Source organism: Carassius auratus, chromosome 3 (genome assembly GCF_003368295.1).
Source record: "Carassius auratus strain Wakin chromosome 3, ASM336829v1, whole genome shotgun sequence".
In the NCBI taxonomy this organism is placed as follows: Eukaryota; Metazoa; Chordata; class Actinopteri; order Cypriniformes; family Cyprinidae; genus Carassius; species Carassius auratus.
In genome coordinates this window covers 8,142,458-8,159,357 of record NC_039245.1, presented here as the reverse complement: position 1 = coordinate 8,159,357, position 16,900 = coordinate 8,142,458, and the positions used below count along the sequence as shown (strand labels likewise).

The following is a 16,900-nucleotide window of genomic DNA, read 5'->3' as shown; positions in this document are numbered from 1 at the left end:
TTTTTTTTTTTCAAGTTTACTTTCTGATTTAGGTACATCACAGTAGCATAACATCCAAATTATTCCTTTACTTATCCTGTGGTCTGGGCTTCTTTTGTACCTTTCTCCTCCAACCAGCCCAGCATGCTTTTTGGGTAAAGAAGCAGACTATCAAGATGAAGCAGAAGCTCCTGGTGTCTGTCATTTACTGGAGGGCCACCCAAAACTGCAGAAGGTCATAATCCCGCTCCGTTTATGAGTCCAGCGAGTCTGGTGGTCAGTTCCACCGTAGAGAAGAACTGGAAAGTCGGCCTGGAAATTGGCAACATTCTAAGCAGGATGTAACTGATGTTGGCTGGAACTAACTCCAAACTCACTGAGTATTCGATGGCAAAGACCAAAAAGGACAAGTTCAGCTTCATTAAACAGTCTACATCCTGTAAACACTACAGGTAAGACTTATAATACAGGTCCTTCTCAAAAAATTAGCATATTGTGATAAAGTTCATTATTTTCCATAATGTAATGCTAAAAATTAAACTTTCATTTATTTTAGATTCATTGCACACCAACTGAAATATTTCAGGTCTTTTATTGTTTTAATACTGATGATTTTGGCATACAGCTCATGAAAACCCAAAATTCCTATCTCAAAAAAATAGCATATTTCATCCGACCAATAAAAGAAAAGTGTTTTTAATACAAAAAAAAGTCAACCTTCAAATAATTATGTTCAGTTATGCACTCAATACTTGGTCGGGAATCCTTTTGCAGAAAAGATTGCTTCAATGCGGCGTGGCATGGAGGCCCAGGATGCTTCGATAGCGGCCTTAAGCTCATCCAGAGTGTTGGGTCTTGCGTCTCTCAACTTTCTCTTCACAATTTCCCACAGATTCTCTATTGGGTTCAGGTCAGGAGAGTTGGCAGGCCAATTGAGCACAGTAATACTATGGTCAGTAAACCATTTACCAGTGGTTTTGGCACTGTGAGCAGGTGCCAGGTCGTGCTGAAAAACGAAATCTTCATCTCCATAAAGCTTTTTAGCAGATGGAAGCATGAAGTGCTCCAAAATCTCCTGAAAGCTAGCTGCATTGACCCTGCCCTTGATAAAACACAGTGGACCAACACCAGCAGCTGACATGGCACCCCAGACCATCACTGACTGTGGGTACTTGACACTGGACTTCAGGCATTTTGCCATTTCCTCCTCCCCAGTGGCTCTGGATGTTTCTACTCCAGACTCAGTCCACTGCTTCACAATCTTCCTCAGGGTCCGGTCACCTCTTCTCGTTGTGCAGCTTTTTTGCCACACTTTTTCCTTCCCACAGACTTCCCACTGAGGTGCCTTGATACAGCACTCAGCCTGTTCGTTCAGAAATATCTTTCTGTGTCTTACCCTCTTGCTTGAGGGTGTCAATGACCCATGATTGCGGTTTTGAGTAATGAACCAGGCTGGGAGTTTTTAAAAGCCTCAGGAATCTTTTGCAGGTGTTTAGAGTTAATTAGTTGATTCAGATGATTAGGTTAATAGCTCGTTTAAAGAACCTTTTCATGATATGCAAATTTTTTGAGATAGGAATTTGGGGTTTTCATGAGCTGTATGCCAAAATCATCAGTATTAAAACAATAAAAGACCTGAAATATTTCAGTTGGTGTGCAATGAATCTACAATATATGAAAGTTTAATTTTTATCATTAAATTATGGAAAATAATGAACTTTATCACAATATGCTAATTTTTTGAGAAGGACCTATATATTAGTCAGTTGGTGTGATATGTCATGGTTTATGTGCTGTATGTATGTATGTATTGACTGTATGTGCAGCACAATACACTACTGTCTTCAGCTACAGCATTAGAAGCCACTCTCCTCTTCATCAGGAACTAAGCTATGAATTCAAAAAAGCTTCCAGAGACAAATGACAACCAAACAAAAGAAAGCTACTTGTGACTTGTTAAAAAGTTTGTCACACATTACATTGTCCAAAATATATAAAAATCAGTGTGTGCTATTTGTCTCAGTCTGTCACATATGTCTCTGTTGTTTGTAATCTGTTCTACAGGTGAAACTCGGTGGAGCTGTGCAATCTGTGACCAGTGCCAAACAATGCATGGCTACTCGACAGGACCTCAGGATGGATGAGATCAAATCATGTCTGGACGTTGAGGCATATGCAAGTGTAATGGGGAGGATCAGCATAGACACAGCATACCATCACTGTAAACAGAGCAAAGACAAAACAACTGAGCACGCACAGGTTTGTGCTTTAACTTGGCTGAATGTGATTTAAAACAGACTTTGAATTATCAGTTAAATGATTAGTTAAAAATTGACTAAACATTATAGTCTGACAGAAATATTAGGTATAGTTATATATATATATATATATATATATATATATATATATATATATATATATATATATATATATATATATATATATATATATATATATATATATATATACTGTATGTCATGTATATCTGTATATATATGACCTGTGCTGACAAAATGAGTCACAATGGCCAAATAGAATAAAAAATAAAATTATATATATATATATATATATATATATATATAGTCACGGGGTGAAGAATAACTCGACAAGAGGTACGTGAAATCAAAAGCCCCGGAGAGTGGATTTATTGTCACAGTGATGCCTGGTGAAAGGTGCTTCTCCGCTATCTGGTGGCCGGTGCTTCCCGTGTGCTCTTCTGTGCCAGTTAAGGTGAAAGTGGGTGCCCAAATGTGCTCCAAAGTGGCTGGGCTGTCGGTCACTCGCTGCTTTCTGCAAAGTGGAGAGAGAGGGATTAGACCAGCATTGCATTCGGTTCAAGAACCTCTTCTGAGTGTAACATCTGCTCCTTTTAAATGTGCTGGCTGATGGGGAGCAGCTGTGACCGATCAGCCGGTGACGAGGACATGCAGGTGTTTTGCTTTGGTTTCCAGGGCGACGCTGATTCCTCTGGGAGTGCTCGTCACTATATATATATATATCTATATATATATATATATATATATATATATATATAGATATATATATATATATATATATATATATATATATATATATATATTTTCACAATATTTAAAAAATATATATTTTCTTTCTTCAAAATGATGTATGATTTGTTGGAATATGAAAAACAAAATGAATGAGCTGCACCTGTTTCAATTTGATAGAGACAGCAAAGTCAATTTAGAGAAAAATTTAAAGTATTCGGAAGGTTCCAAAGCAAAATCACCTAGTAACACTGCATATTTTTCTGATATTCTGCATATCAGAATTAGTCCGTGCGCATGCCAACTCATTTTGCCAGCACGGGTCACCTGTATGTTCTATTGTTCTTTGATTAATATAATTTAATATACACTGAACAAAATTATGAACACAACACTTTTCATGAGCTGAACTCAAAGTTCAAAGACTTTTTCAATGTACACAAAAGGCCTATTTCTCTTAAATATTGTTCACAAATCTGTCTAAATCTGTGTTAGTGAGCACTTCTCCTTTGCCGAAATAATCCATCCACCTCACAGGTGTGGTATATCAAGATGCTGAACAGACAGCATGATTATTGTACAGGTGTGCCTTGGGCTACGTTCACACTACAGGGCTTAATGCTCAATTCCGATTTTTTGAAAAAAAATTATTTTTTTGCAAGGCCGTTCACATTTCCAATTAAATGCGACCTTTTGTGATCTCTTGTGTGAACGTGAAATGACCCAGAAGTGACCCGCATGCGCAGAAGAGTACTCAACGGTGAACGACGTCACTCGTTGTTTGCGGAAGTAGCTAACGTTAAACATGGATGTCAACAACAGTGTAGTCAACAGCGGAGCTCTTTTTGCAATATTAAAGTTATTTTCCCAATGGAGCCAGCACAATTACAATCTTCTCGTTTTAAGAAGAAAATTAAAAAGAAGGAGGAGAGCAAGGTTTTTGGCCATGGCGTTTTGTGGAGCAGTGTTAGCAACGTCGTTACAGAGAAACGTGTGAGTGCGGAGTCGCAGTCAGGAGTGGTGGGATACTGATGTGAGTGGCTCTTCTCGTTCCCGCCTACTTCAACGCAGAATTATGACATTTGTAGCGTATCAATGACGTCGGATACATGTGGCCTGGCCGTTCAGACGGAGGTCACATTTCAAAAGATCGGATACGTATCGGATTCAGGACCACATACCCAAGTGGCCTGGGTCACATTTGAAAAGATCGGATCTGTGTCGTTCAGACTGTCATGAAAAAAATCGGAATTGGGTCGTTTCAGCCTGCAGTGTGAACGTAGCCTTGGGCTGGCCATAATAAAAGGCCACTCTAAAATGTGCAGTTTTATCACACAGCATAATGCCACAGATGTCACAAGATTTGAGGTAGTGCGAAATTGGCAAGCTGACTGCAGGAATGTCCACCAGAGCTGTTTCCCATTAACTGAATGTTCATTTCTCTACTATAAGCCGTCTCCAAAGGCGTTTCAGAGAATTTGGCAATACATCCAACCACAGACCACATTTAACCACACCAGCTGCGGTAACAATCGGTTTGACAAAGAATTTCTGCACAAACTGTCAGAAATCGTCTCAGGGAAGCTCATCTGCTTGCTCATCGTCCTCATCGGGGTCTCGTCCTGACTGCAGTCAGTTGTAACTGACTTGAGTGGGCAAATGCTTATATTCGATGCCGTCTGGCACTTTGGAGAGGTGTTCTCACTGTACATGTCACGGTTCATGAATGCACCATCTCCTGCTGTGTTCATGTTATGTCATGTTAATTGTTTCATGTTTCATGTTAATTGTTTCTGCAGCTCATTCCAATAGCCTACTTAATGCCCTGTCTTTCGTCTATTGTTTGTCAGATCATTGTTTGAGGTCCTCGTGGTTCATGTCTGTTCGTCCTTCAGCGTTCCTGCTCTTGCTCGGTTTCCTGTTCGGCCACTTCTTGATTATCACCACCATTCATGGATCTATCACCACCATTCATGGATCTATCACCACCATCACCTCTACCAACGCACTCAAATCACCCACTCATCTGTCTGTGCTGCCAACGAGGTCCCTGCTCTCCTGCATCCATTCATCAACCTCCAAGAATCTTAACGACACTGTTCGCGCGGTTCAGGCTTTGGTGACGCAGGTGTCCGAGCTCACCCAACAGTTCCAGCTACTATGAGCTCCCACTGCGCCACTCACACTGCCTGTTCCTCCAGCACCATCAGAGACCCCCTCCCAGCCGGAACCACGTCTCCCGATTCCGGAGTCTTACTCGGGTGAGCCCAACTTTTGTAGAGCTTTCTTAACCCACTGTGACATGCACTTTTCCCTCCAACCCAGAACCTTCACCAATGAGAGGGCCAATGTGGCCTTCGTGTGCTGCTCTCTGGGAGGGCGGCATTATGGGGAACAGCGGTGTGGGAGAACCAGGACCCATGCTGCGCCTCGTTTCAGTCACTCTCCACCGAGATGAGACGGGTCTTTGATCGGACCGTCGCCGGGAGAGAGGCTGAGGTACGTAAGCATGAGAGATCCGTCTCAGACTATTCCATCGAGTTCCGAACCCTGGCGGTGGAGTGCCATTGTAACAAGGAGGTGCAGTGGGACATGTTCCTGCATGGGCTGGCTGACCGCGTCCAGAAGGAGATCTACGCCCTGGATCTCCCTACTTCTCTGAATGGGCTCATAGAACTGGCTTTGCGGGTTGACGCACGTCTGACGCGGCTGGAGAGGCGGAGCTTACCCAGTACCACATCCAGGACACCGACTGACGTGCGGTTCAGCAGCGGAGATGCGGCCAGCCCCTTCTACGATCACAAGCCCATGCAGGTAGGGCGAGCTCGGCTTTCCCGGGAGGAGAAGGAGAGGCGGAGATCCCTTGGCCTGTGCCTCTACTGCGGGGGAACCGGAAATCCCGCTTACACCTGTCTGGTAAAAGGGCCAAGCCCGGTAGTACGTATGAGGCTACTATCGGGTGGGATCTCCGCCGAGAAGACCTCATCATCATCTACGCTCCTTCCGGTAAGACTAAGATGGTCAGCACAGACCCACGACTGTCAAGCACTACTGGACTCAGGGGCAGAAGGTAATTTCATGGACAGCACACTACACATTCCCCTCAAAGCCCTTCCGCACCACATCACGGTTCACGCCCTCAATGGACAGAAACTCCCGGTCATATCTCACATCACTGAAGACATCACCCTCATCACATCAGGCAATCACTCTGACTCTCCTCTGGCACCCATAGTCCTCTGTCACCCCTGGCTCCTCCTCCACAACCCCAAAATAGACTGGTCCTCTAACTCCATTCTAACCTGGTGTAAAAGATGTCATGAGTCTTGTTTAGTGTCTGCCTGTCCTTCTGTGTCTATGTCTGTGTTACAAGAGGAGGCGGTGGATTTGTCTAATGTGCCCGCGGAGTACCTCCACCTGAAGGAAGTGTTCAGTAAATCTTGTGCTGCTTCTCTTCCTCCGCATCGTCCCTACGGCTGTGCCATAGAATTACTGTCAGGTAAGTCTCCGCCTAAAGGCAAATTATATTCACTTTCTGTTCCGGAAAGGGTGGCTATGGAGAAATATATTTCTGATTCTCTAGCTTCGAAGTTCATCTGCCCTTCCTCTTCTCCAGCGGGGGCGGGTTCCTTTTTGTAGGGAAGAAGGATGGATCATTGTGACCTTGTATTGATTACCGGGACTGAACAGCATCATGGTAAAGAATACTTATCCTTTGCCGTTGATGTCTTCAGCCTTCGAGAGATTGCAGGGAGCGTCGATTTTCACAAAACTGGACTTAAAATGATAAATGCTTATCATTTGGTCCGATTCAGGGAGGGGGGTGAATGGAAGACCACCTTTAATACCCCCAGAGGACACTTTGAATATTTGGTCATGCCCTTCGGGCTCTCCAACTCCCCAGCAGTCTTCCAGGCACTCGTCAACAACGTGCTGCGAGATATGATTCATCAGTTCATATATGTCTACCTGAACGACATATTGATTTTTTCTTCTTCTCTCCAGGAACATGTGCAGCACGTCCGACGAGTGCATCAGAGGTTGCTAGAGAATGGGCTTTTTATCAAGTCGGAGAAATGCGAGTTTCATGCAGAGTCGATTCCATTTCTGGGGTATATCATGTCGACTGAGGGAATACGCATGGATCCCAAGAAGGTTAAGGCTGTGGTAGAGTGGCCAAGTCCAGATTCCCGTAAGGCCCTACAGAGGTTTCTGGGGTTCGCCAACTTCTACCGCCGTTTTATTCGCAACTTCAGCGAACTAGCCGCACCTCTGACCGTCTTGATCTCCGTCAAAACTGCGTTCAGGTGGTCAGACACAGCTGAGGCTGTGTTTGCCAAACTGAAGAGCTGCTTTGTTTCAGCCCCTATCTTGATTACCCCTGACCCAGCACATCAGTTTGTGGTGGAGGTAGATGCGTCGGAGGTGGGGGTAGAAGCGGTGTTATCTCAACATTCTCCCTCAGATGACAAGGTCCACCCATGCGCATATTTTTCTTATCGTTTATCTCCTGCCGAATGAAATTATGATATTGGTAACCGAGAATTGTTGCCAGTTAAGATGGCATTAGAGGAATGGCACCACTGGTTAGAAGGATCGGGGGTTCCTTTTATTGTATGGACAGACCACAAGAATTTAGAATACATTAGCACTGCCAAAAGGTTGAACTCCAGGCAGGCTTGGTGGGCACTTTTTTTTCGGACGTTTTGATTTTACTATCTCGTACCGCCCGGGTTCCAAAAATATTAAACCCGACTCTTTGTCATGTATTTTTGACAGTTCCGAACGCCTGTCCACTCCCGAGTGTATTTTTTCTGAGACATTAGTGGTCTCCACACTCACATGGGAGATCGAATCGAAGGTCAAGACGGCCTTAGAAGGGGTAACGCCTCCGCCCGGGTGCCCACCGAATCGCTTATTTGTGCCAGAGGGATTACGGTCCAACGTTATCCAGTGGGGACATTGCTCTAATGTGGCTTGCCATCCAGGGGTTAACCGTACTAAATTTTTGGTCAAGCAACGATTCTGGTGGCCCCTTATGGCTCGCGACATTCACAGTTTTGTTTTGGCTTGCTCGATTTGTGCCACTGGTAAGACTTCCAACCGGCCCCCTGATGGGTTACTTCAACTGCTGCCGGTCCCTTCGAGACCCTGGTCCCAAATCGCTCTAGATTTTATAACCGCCCTCCCGCCCTCCCGCCCTCCCAAATTTGTGTCCAAATTTTGGTGAGAATTCTGTAGATTACTGGGAGCAACTGTAAGTCTGTCCTCAGGGTTTCATCCCCAGAGCAATGGTCAAACCGAGAGAGCCAACCAAGATTTGGAAAGGGTGTTGCGATGTTTGGTCTCCAAGAATCCTTCCTCCTGGAGCCAACAATTGTCTGGAATCTGAAGTCGCAGTCCCCTCCGTTCACGCCTTCGTCCAGAGGTGTCACCGCACTTGAACTAGAGCCCGCGAGACTCTACTCCAAGTGGGGGCACGCACTAAGGCCAAAGCCGATCGCCACCGGTCTAGGCCTCTCGTATACATCCTGGGTCAAAAAGTGTGGCTTTCTACTAAGAATATTCCTCTCCACTCCGTATCTAATAAATTGGCTTCCAAATTTATTGGCCCGTTTACTGTCACCAAGATCATTAGCCCGGTGGCAGTCAACCTTAAACTCCCTCCTGCGTACAGGAGAATTCATCCCGCCTTTCATGTGTCAGTACTTGGTGGACTGGGAGGGTTACGGTCCGGAGGAGAGAAGTTGGGTGCCTGCTAGGGACATCCTGGATCACTCCCTTATCGATGATTACAATCGACAGGTAAGAGATTCTGGGGACGCCAATAGGCGTCTTTAGAAGGAGTGGTACTGTCACGGTTCATGAATGCACCGTCTCCTGTTGTGTTCATGTTACGTCATGTTAATTGTTTCATGTGGGTGTTACTGCTGATCAGCGGCAGCTGCAGCTCATTCCAACAGCCTACCTAATGCCCTGTCTTTCATCTCTTGTTTGTCAGATCCTTGTTTGAGGTTCTCGTGGTTCATGTCTGTTCGTCCTTCAGCGTTCCTCCTCTTGCTCTGTTTCCTGTTCGGCCGCTTCTGGATTATCACTACCATTCACGGATTATCACCACCATTCACGGATCTATCACCACCATCACCTCTACCAACGCACTCAAATCACCCACTCATCTGTCTGTGCTGCCGTCGAGGTCCCTGCGTCACTCTCCAGCATCCATTCATCACAACCTCCATTCAATAAACATCATTTACTTGCATTTGCCTCCTGTCCTCCATTACAAGCGTCACAGTACAGGGCAGATGGCAGACAGCGTTTATGGCATCATGTGGGTTTGCTGATGTCAATGTTGTGGATCGCTCGGCCCATGATGGCGGTGGGGTTATGGTATGGGCAAGCATATGTTATGAACAATGAACGCAGGTGCATTTTATTGATGGCATTTTGAGATGGTGACGATATCCTGGGGCCCATTGTTGTGCCATTCATCCACGACCATCACCTCATGTTGCAGCATGATAATGCTCAGCCCTATGTTGCAAGGATCTGTAAACAAATCCTGGAAGCTGAAAACATCCTAATTCTTACATGGCCAGCATACTCACCGGATATGTCACTCATTGAGCATGTTTCAGATGCTCTGGATCGACATATACAACAATGTGTTCCAGTTCCTGCAAACATCCAGCAACTTCGCACAGCCATTGAAGAGGAGTGTAGCAACATTCCACAAGTCACAATCAACAACCTGAACAACTCTATGTGAAGGACATGTGTTGCACTGCATAAGGAAAATGTTGGTCACATCAGTAATGGCTCTCCTCAGTGCCTAAAAAAACTGGATGTAATTTTGTTTTCACTGAAGCCCCTACATATGTTGCTGCCAGTCAAAAACCCAAAATATGAGCAATTACGCTGAGCCATTTGTGTCTACATACTACTTTGGAGGAACTGCTCTATACCTTGCAAGGCCAGTATTGCAACTAACCCTAAAGAGCCTTTTAAGTGCAGCTGTCATATCAACCCTGGAGTAAAATCAAACTGCTGCCCTGCACAGCGTGGACTTGCTCAGATTAGTGTAACTGTGATGAAGGTGACAGGTCTATGGGGAAGTTACACATCACAGACCAATGAGTAGGTAAAGGTCCTGAGAAATCATAAGGTCTTGCTAGGGAAAACATCATTGATTTGGAACCAAAACTCACCAACCTGGAGCCAGAAGTTTGATCTCAGCAGCAAACTAAAAGCTGGAGTAAAAAGTGACTTCTGTAGACTTAACCATGGTTTGCTGTACTACAAGACAGATATAACTTGTGGTCTTAGTTTAGCTGGCTCCTCATGCACAGAGTATGTCCCCTTCCATCTAGAGAAGTTATACATGTCACAACACGCCCAGCTTTTTCTTTCTGATTATCAGATCTTTGATGTGTTCTGTGGGTTTTCGCTATACTCTTCGCATGCTTTGCAGTTACTTGCATGCAGATTTTTGTGGTTAATAAATGAATTATAAAAGAGCAAGTTAACTTATTCTTCAAAGTGATTCATGTCATTTTTGGTCATTAGGGTGCCAAACTGTGAAAAGTGTGTAGGAGGTCAAATGCCACAAGAGGAACAATGTGACTAACAGCAAGACTGAGGCACATTAACATTTAGTAAAGTTTTGATTTGACTAGTTTAGTTCTACGGTCAAGTTCTATGACTACATGCAGCTGTTTTAACAATGCACAGGTCAACGTTTAAATGAATGCTCAAATGTTTCACATGTCTAGAGTGCTTCACCACAGAGTATATTCAGCACTGCAGTGGCCATTTAAGACCACGTAATTTCTCTGAACTGAAAAGCGTACCCTCACCCAGCCCACAATGAGTGTATTTTTTTTATTGGTAGCACATAACGGTAAAGCCCACCCACAAGTTAAGGTTTATTTCCTACATATAGCCCCTTTCACACATCACTCACAAATGCCTGCTGGGTAAAACAGAGTAGCTCAAGGTAAGAACAGAATTTTACATCACCTTTTAAAGAACACAGTGCTTATTTCTTGCTGCTTAAGCTTGTTATGCCTCTAATGTATTGCAAAGAAAATAAGCAATTGAAATGTGTTATTTTGTAATATTATTCCTCATGACCCCTATAGATAAGATCCACTAAATTGTCATAATCCTAACTATACTACACACAATATATAACATATTCCATCATGTTCATGTGCAGCACACTTTCATTAAAAAACCTGCAGCACAAGGCTTGCATCCTGTTATGACAGTCCTGTTAATATTTCTAAATTAGTGACGTTTTAGAGACTGCAGTTTAAGGCATTAAGGATTTATTTGTTTTTGTTTTTTACTTTAGAAGTGTCGGTTAAACTTTTTCAAATTCTATTTGGCAATGATAATTTACTATTATGCAATGTTTTTTTTTTTTTACATTATGATTACTATGAGGGTTTTGGAACTTTTAAATAATAGTAATAATAATTTAATTAAATAGTAACTGAAATTAGTTCTTCTTAAATATTATTCCGTATGATCCCCATAGGCAACATTCACTAAACGTTCTCACAAATTCCATAATCTTAACTACTATACAATATAATAACACTTTTCCATCATGTTTATTTGCAACACACTATTAATAAATAAATAAAATAAAAACTTGCTGCACAAGACTTCCATCCTGTTATGACAGTCCTGTTAATATTTCTAAAGTAGTGACGTTTTAGAGACCGGACTTTAAAAGTATTATTATTTAAAGATATTAAATATCAAAACATATTTTTATTTGTTACAAGTGACGAAGTTGTTTATTTTATTTTATTTATTTAATTTATTGTAGATAGATGTGGGTAATTGTCTTCATAATAATGTAGAATTTTGAGTGGGAAGGTCTGAGATTTAGTAATTAGTAATTTAGTCCTTTTTTGTCACCATTGAATGTGCAATGTTGTACTCTTATATCAAGTTAAATAAATTAGTATATAAATAAAATAAAATAAAAAATACACACATCATTTTCATGTTTTTTTCCAATAGGAAAGAAGAGAATCTATACACCTTAGCTGAATCCATTTTGCAGGAATGTGGGCCGGGCTTGTTATTTATCTCTTTCTGCCCATCGTGCAGTCATGCACTAAAGGTAAACCGAATGAATGTGCAGAAGCAAACTTCGCCCCCGGGTCCAACCTGGCCGGAGAAGGATACGATGTGACCAAGATGCAGCGCAAGGGAGCCTTTGTCATTGACATGGATGTCTGGAGGCAAAATGATAAATCATGCTCTCTTTGCAAGAACCCCTACATGGAAGGAGCTAATCAAAAGCTTCCTACATCTGTGGTAGACTGGAGAGCCAGCAAGAAGTGCAGCATTCAAGTATCAAGTTCCCTGTACCAATCCAGTGAGGAACTGGTCAGCTCCAGCACTTCCTCCATTGAGAACAACTGGGGTACAAATTTGGATATAGAAACTGACCACAATACAGGGGGGAAATTCATTTTGGCTGGAACTAAATCGAAGCTTGCCGAGTACTCAATGGAGAAGACCAAAAAAGACAAGTACAATTTTGCCAGTCAAAGTGTTTCCTGTTCATTTTACAGGTGTGACATACCAGCTTCCATTGCCTTATACCTTCCTTGATAAATGAAAGAAAAGAGTCATATTATGCAATATTCTCCTGTTTCTTCTGACATTTCCATATCTACCTCCAGCTACAGGGTCTCCAACATGCCTGTTCTCCATCCTGAGTTCAAGCGCTCTGTGAAGGAGCTTCCTAAGATATACAATCTTAATTTCAAAAACCGTTTTTACAAGTTCATTAACACCTATGGAACCCATTACATCACTAAGGTAATTCTAGTTTTATCCTCTGCAATTTTCTTCACATTTATGGATTACAAAGGGCCCAAATGCATTGCCATTCAAATCATTAATCAGTAGTGTCTGTTACTTTTTTTTGTTTTGCCAGGTAACTCTTGGTGGGAGTGTACACTCTGTGACCAGTATCAGACAGTGTGAGACCGCTCTGCAGGGCTTAAGTACTGATGAAGTGAAGACATGTTTGGATGTGGAGGCAAGTGCCAGCGTTCTTGGCAAAGTAGATATGAAATCAGAAACTAAGCACTGTAATGAAGACAAGGACAAAACAGAGAGCAAAAGCAGCTTCTCCAGCCGCTTCAATGACAGGTGCGTTTAAATTATGATGTCTATTGTTATTCAGCTTGTCAGTAAATCCTTAAAAACATGAATAAATAACACTGCTAAATGTTATCTTAAGGAAATCTATATTTTTCATATGTTGTGGTGCCTAAATTCACTTGTAGCATTTAAAAAAACTGATTTTAATTTGTGTTTATTAATTTATATTTATTTTTTCATATTTTGAATTAAATTTATTTAGATAAAACAGTACAGGATCTTAATATCAGCCTTAATTGGTTATCAGCCACATTGCAAAAAGTGTATTTCTTATTCAGTAGTTTCGCCTTGTTTTCCAGTATAAATATCTAAAAATGTATATGAAAAATCAATAAAAATTAGCTGACCTTTACTCAAGAAGCACAATGAGGTAAGTCTCATTTCTGAGACTTAAAAAAAAATGTTTTATTAAAACAAACAAAAAATATCAATGGGGTAAGACAAATAAACATAAACAAAAAGTAATTTTTCTTACCGCATTTATATTTTTTCTTGTTTTAAGAAACAATTTTTACCACATTTTTTTTTGTTCTAAAAGTAAATATATCTTCATGTTACAATGTTTAGTTATTTGTACCGGAAAACAGGACAAAAATACTGACTATGAAATTGACTTCAAAAAATAATTTTCATTTGTGGCCCAGAATATGAGAAAAAGAAACAAATGATAAATTTAAATATCCTTTACGGTTCATGAGAAGAAATGAGGGCAACCATGAGCGCAAACTCAATGGCAAAGAAATGTCAGCCAAATATTGTGTATGAATTTTGGAAAGTTAAGGTTATTAATAATATTAAAGTGCCATTGCCAGCTAGTATTGAAGAGGTTGCTGGGGCTAAGAAGATTGTTAAATAGAGGAGAAAATATTACGAGGATATATTTAAATGTGTTGAGAGGCAAGAATAGGATGCAAGTCATATTTCGAATGATGATGGTGACATAGTTAGGCCTGCTGAAGTTAGTAACGACTTTGTTTTGTTTTTCACAGGATACATACCGTTTTACCTGAATCTACAATTTTATTAGTACCAGTTCATAAAGATAAAACTGGTAAAATATCTAGCATAGAAAATTATAGACCAATTGCCTTAGCAAGTATATCATTTCAAATGTATTTGAGTGTATCCTTATGGATAGGCTCAAATAATATTTGATAACTACGTATAATCAGTTTAGTTGTAAAAGGAAACATGGCACTGTTGGTTAGTATTATGAGCACAATTCACAGTGCTTTTTAGATGCCTCTAAGGCTTTTGATTGAATTAATCACTCTAAACTGTTTATAAAGTAACAAACAGAGGGGTTTCCCATATTTGATTAGGATTTGACATGTATATACTGGTATATACATCAATCCATACAAGTCAGAAGGAGCAGGAATGCATCAACACCCTTTTATATGACAAATGGGGTCTGGCACGGTGGAACATTGTCACCGCTTCTTTTTAATTTGTACATGAATGATCTTTCTGTGGAGTAAAATGAATGTAAAACTGGATGTGTAATAGGTGATAGTCTTATCAACCTTTTGAGGTATACAGATGACTCAGTTATTCTGTCCCCTTTTAATGCTGAGTTACAACAGTTGCTTCATGTAGGTTCAAACTATGGTGTGCAATATGATATCAAATATAATATTTAAAAGAGGGTGGTTATGAATGTTAAAACTAAAGAGGATCGCAAGCGAAATTTCCTCTTTTCTTTACACGACCAAGCATTAAATGTGGTAAATAAAATAAAATACCCGGGTCACATTATTAGAGATGATTTAAATTATGATGACGATGTACAGCGCCAGTGCTGTGTTATATGGAACGGCAAATATGTTGGCTCGTAAATTTCACATGTGGACAGATGATGTTAAAATTGCACATTTTAAAGCTTACTGTACTTATTTTTATACGGCACATTTGTGGTGTAGTCATAGTAATGCTAAAAAAAAGCTTCAGGTGGCATTTAAGGAGGCATTAGGAATTCTGCTTAAGCTCTTAAGGTGGATAAGTGCAAGCCAAATGTTCATATCTAATGTTGTTCCTACTTTGTTGTGTTAAGGAATTATATGTATAGTTTCATGTGTTGATTAAGTGACTCAAGAAATACAATCATAATGGGCTTAAATGCATAAGGTATTCCTCTTTTTGTTCTGGAAGCACTGGAATTCAAGTTTGTATGTTTTTGTTGTTGTTTTTTTTTTTCATTCAAAGGCTGACCGAGGTGACCGGAGGTCACACTACAGAACCTGAGCTCTTATTCTCGGGAGGAAAAGACCCATCAGCTTACAAAGAATGGCTCGAGTCTCTACCACAAAACCCAGACATGCTTTCTTACTCTCTGGAGTCCCTGCATGAGCTGATCTCCGAAAAAGATCCAGTACGCAAACACTTGCGCCAAGCCATCCGTGACTACATCCTGGAAAATTCCCTCTTGAAGAACTGCACCGACTCCTGCAAAGACGGCGTCAAAACCAACCCAAATGACCCATGCGTCTGCACTTGTCACAACAATCCTGGGATCACATCAGACTGCTGCCCGTCTAAGCGTGGACTTTCTCGGGTAACGGTCACGATCGTGAGGGCTCAAGACCTGTGGGGTGACACGACCACAGGGACCGATGGGTACGTTAAAGTGTTCGACAAAAGTAACATTCAGGTTGGCCGCACTGATATGATCCTAAATAACAACTCACCCCACTGGGGGAGAACCTTTGATTTGGGTGATGTTGTCCTGGCAGAGAATGACAAGATAAAATTCGAGGTGTGGGATGAAGATAGTAAATGGAACGACGATTTGCTGGGAACCTGTGAAGTACCCATAAAAGCAGGTCAGAATGACAATTTCTGCACTTTAAATCACGGTCTGCTGTTCTACAAAACAGAAGTGACGTGTGCCCCAAGTTTGTCTGGTCCCTATTGCGCAAACTATGTCGGTTCACCCATGAACTTTCACCTGGAGAAGACATACGTATCTCGAAATGCACGACCTGTGCCAGCAGAAATACTGATGAGCAAGGGAGTACTTCTGGATAAACTTTACGTATATCAAAAGACAAATTACAATGCTAAAACTATTCTGTAGAAAGTTTTGGCTTCAGATCTTATTATGCGGCTATTCGCAATATACCTTTATTCTCGCTTTTATTTATCACTATTAGAAAAACATATTTAATATAACTCTTTAATATTTCTTAAATTCGGAAACGATGTGTAATACATATTATGCTTGCATATATCTTTATTGCAGTTGCAATTTTTCGAAACATCGTATACATTGTAACTACTGCGTTATGCTCTTTCATTCTACACATCATTTAATTGAAATTAATATTATTTTAAGTAGCATCATTTCATAGTCTTCACAAGTAATTTTATGAGTCACTATGGCACTTCATTTTATTGTGTGTAAAAACAATCTATAACTAATAATGCATTGCTTTGCGTTATTAAAAGTTCAAAAGGCAACAAATTGTCTGCTTGGAGTTTTTTTTTATATCGCCATTTACTCGCCTTCATGTTGTTACAGTCCTGTATGACTTACTTTCTTCTGTGCAACACAAAATAAGATATTTTGAATGATATTTTGAACTGTTTTTGTCCCTAAAATGAAAGTAAATGGGGTCCAAAACAACACTGGACACCACTGACTTTTATCGTTTAGTCCTCAAAAAAACCCCAATGAAACATTTTGAGAAATAAATATTTTTCAGGTTTGGGATTACACAAGA

The 16,900-nt window shown here is 41.0% G+C and overlaps 1 protein-coding gene and 1 pseudogene across 2 annotated transcripts; both read left to right on the top strand.

Annotated features, from left to right (window-relative positions):
* Positions 1-106: 106 nt before the first annotated feature.
* Positions 107-16,630, top strand: LOC113046303 (perforin-1). 2 transcript variants are annotated; one of them, XM_026207211.1, is made up of 6 exons: positions 107-431; positions 2,044-2,238; positions 12,021-12,580; positions 12,692-12,830; positions 12,949-13,166; positions 15,384-16,630. In XM_026207211.1, the coding sequence occupies exons 3-6, from the start codon at positions 12,066-12,068 to the stop codon at positions 16,252-16,254; spliced, it is 1,743 nt and encodes a 580-aa protein (XP_026062996.1). In that variant the 5' UTR covers positions 107-431; positions 2,044-2,238; positions 12,021-12,065; the 3' UTR covers positions 16,255-16,630. The 2 variants fall into 2 exon arrangements, with proteins under 2 accessions (XP_026062996.1, XP_026062995.1); XM_026207210.1 differs by lacking the exons at positions 107-431; positions 2,044-2,238 and adding an exon at positions 10,774-10,980.
* LOC113053943 (uncharacterized) lies at positions 5,145-10,585 on the top strand (annotated as a pseudogene).
* Positions 16,631-16,900: the final 270 nt, after the last annotated feature.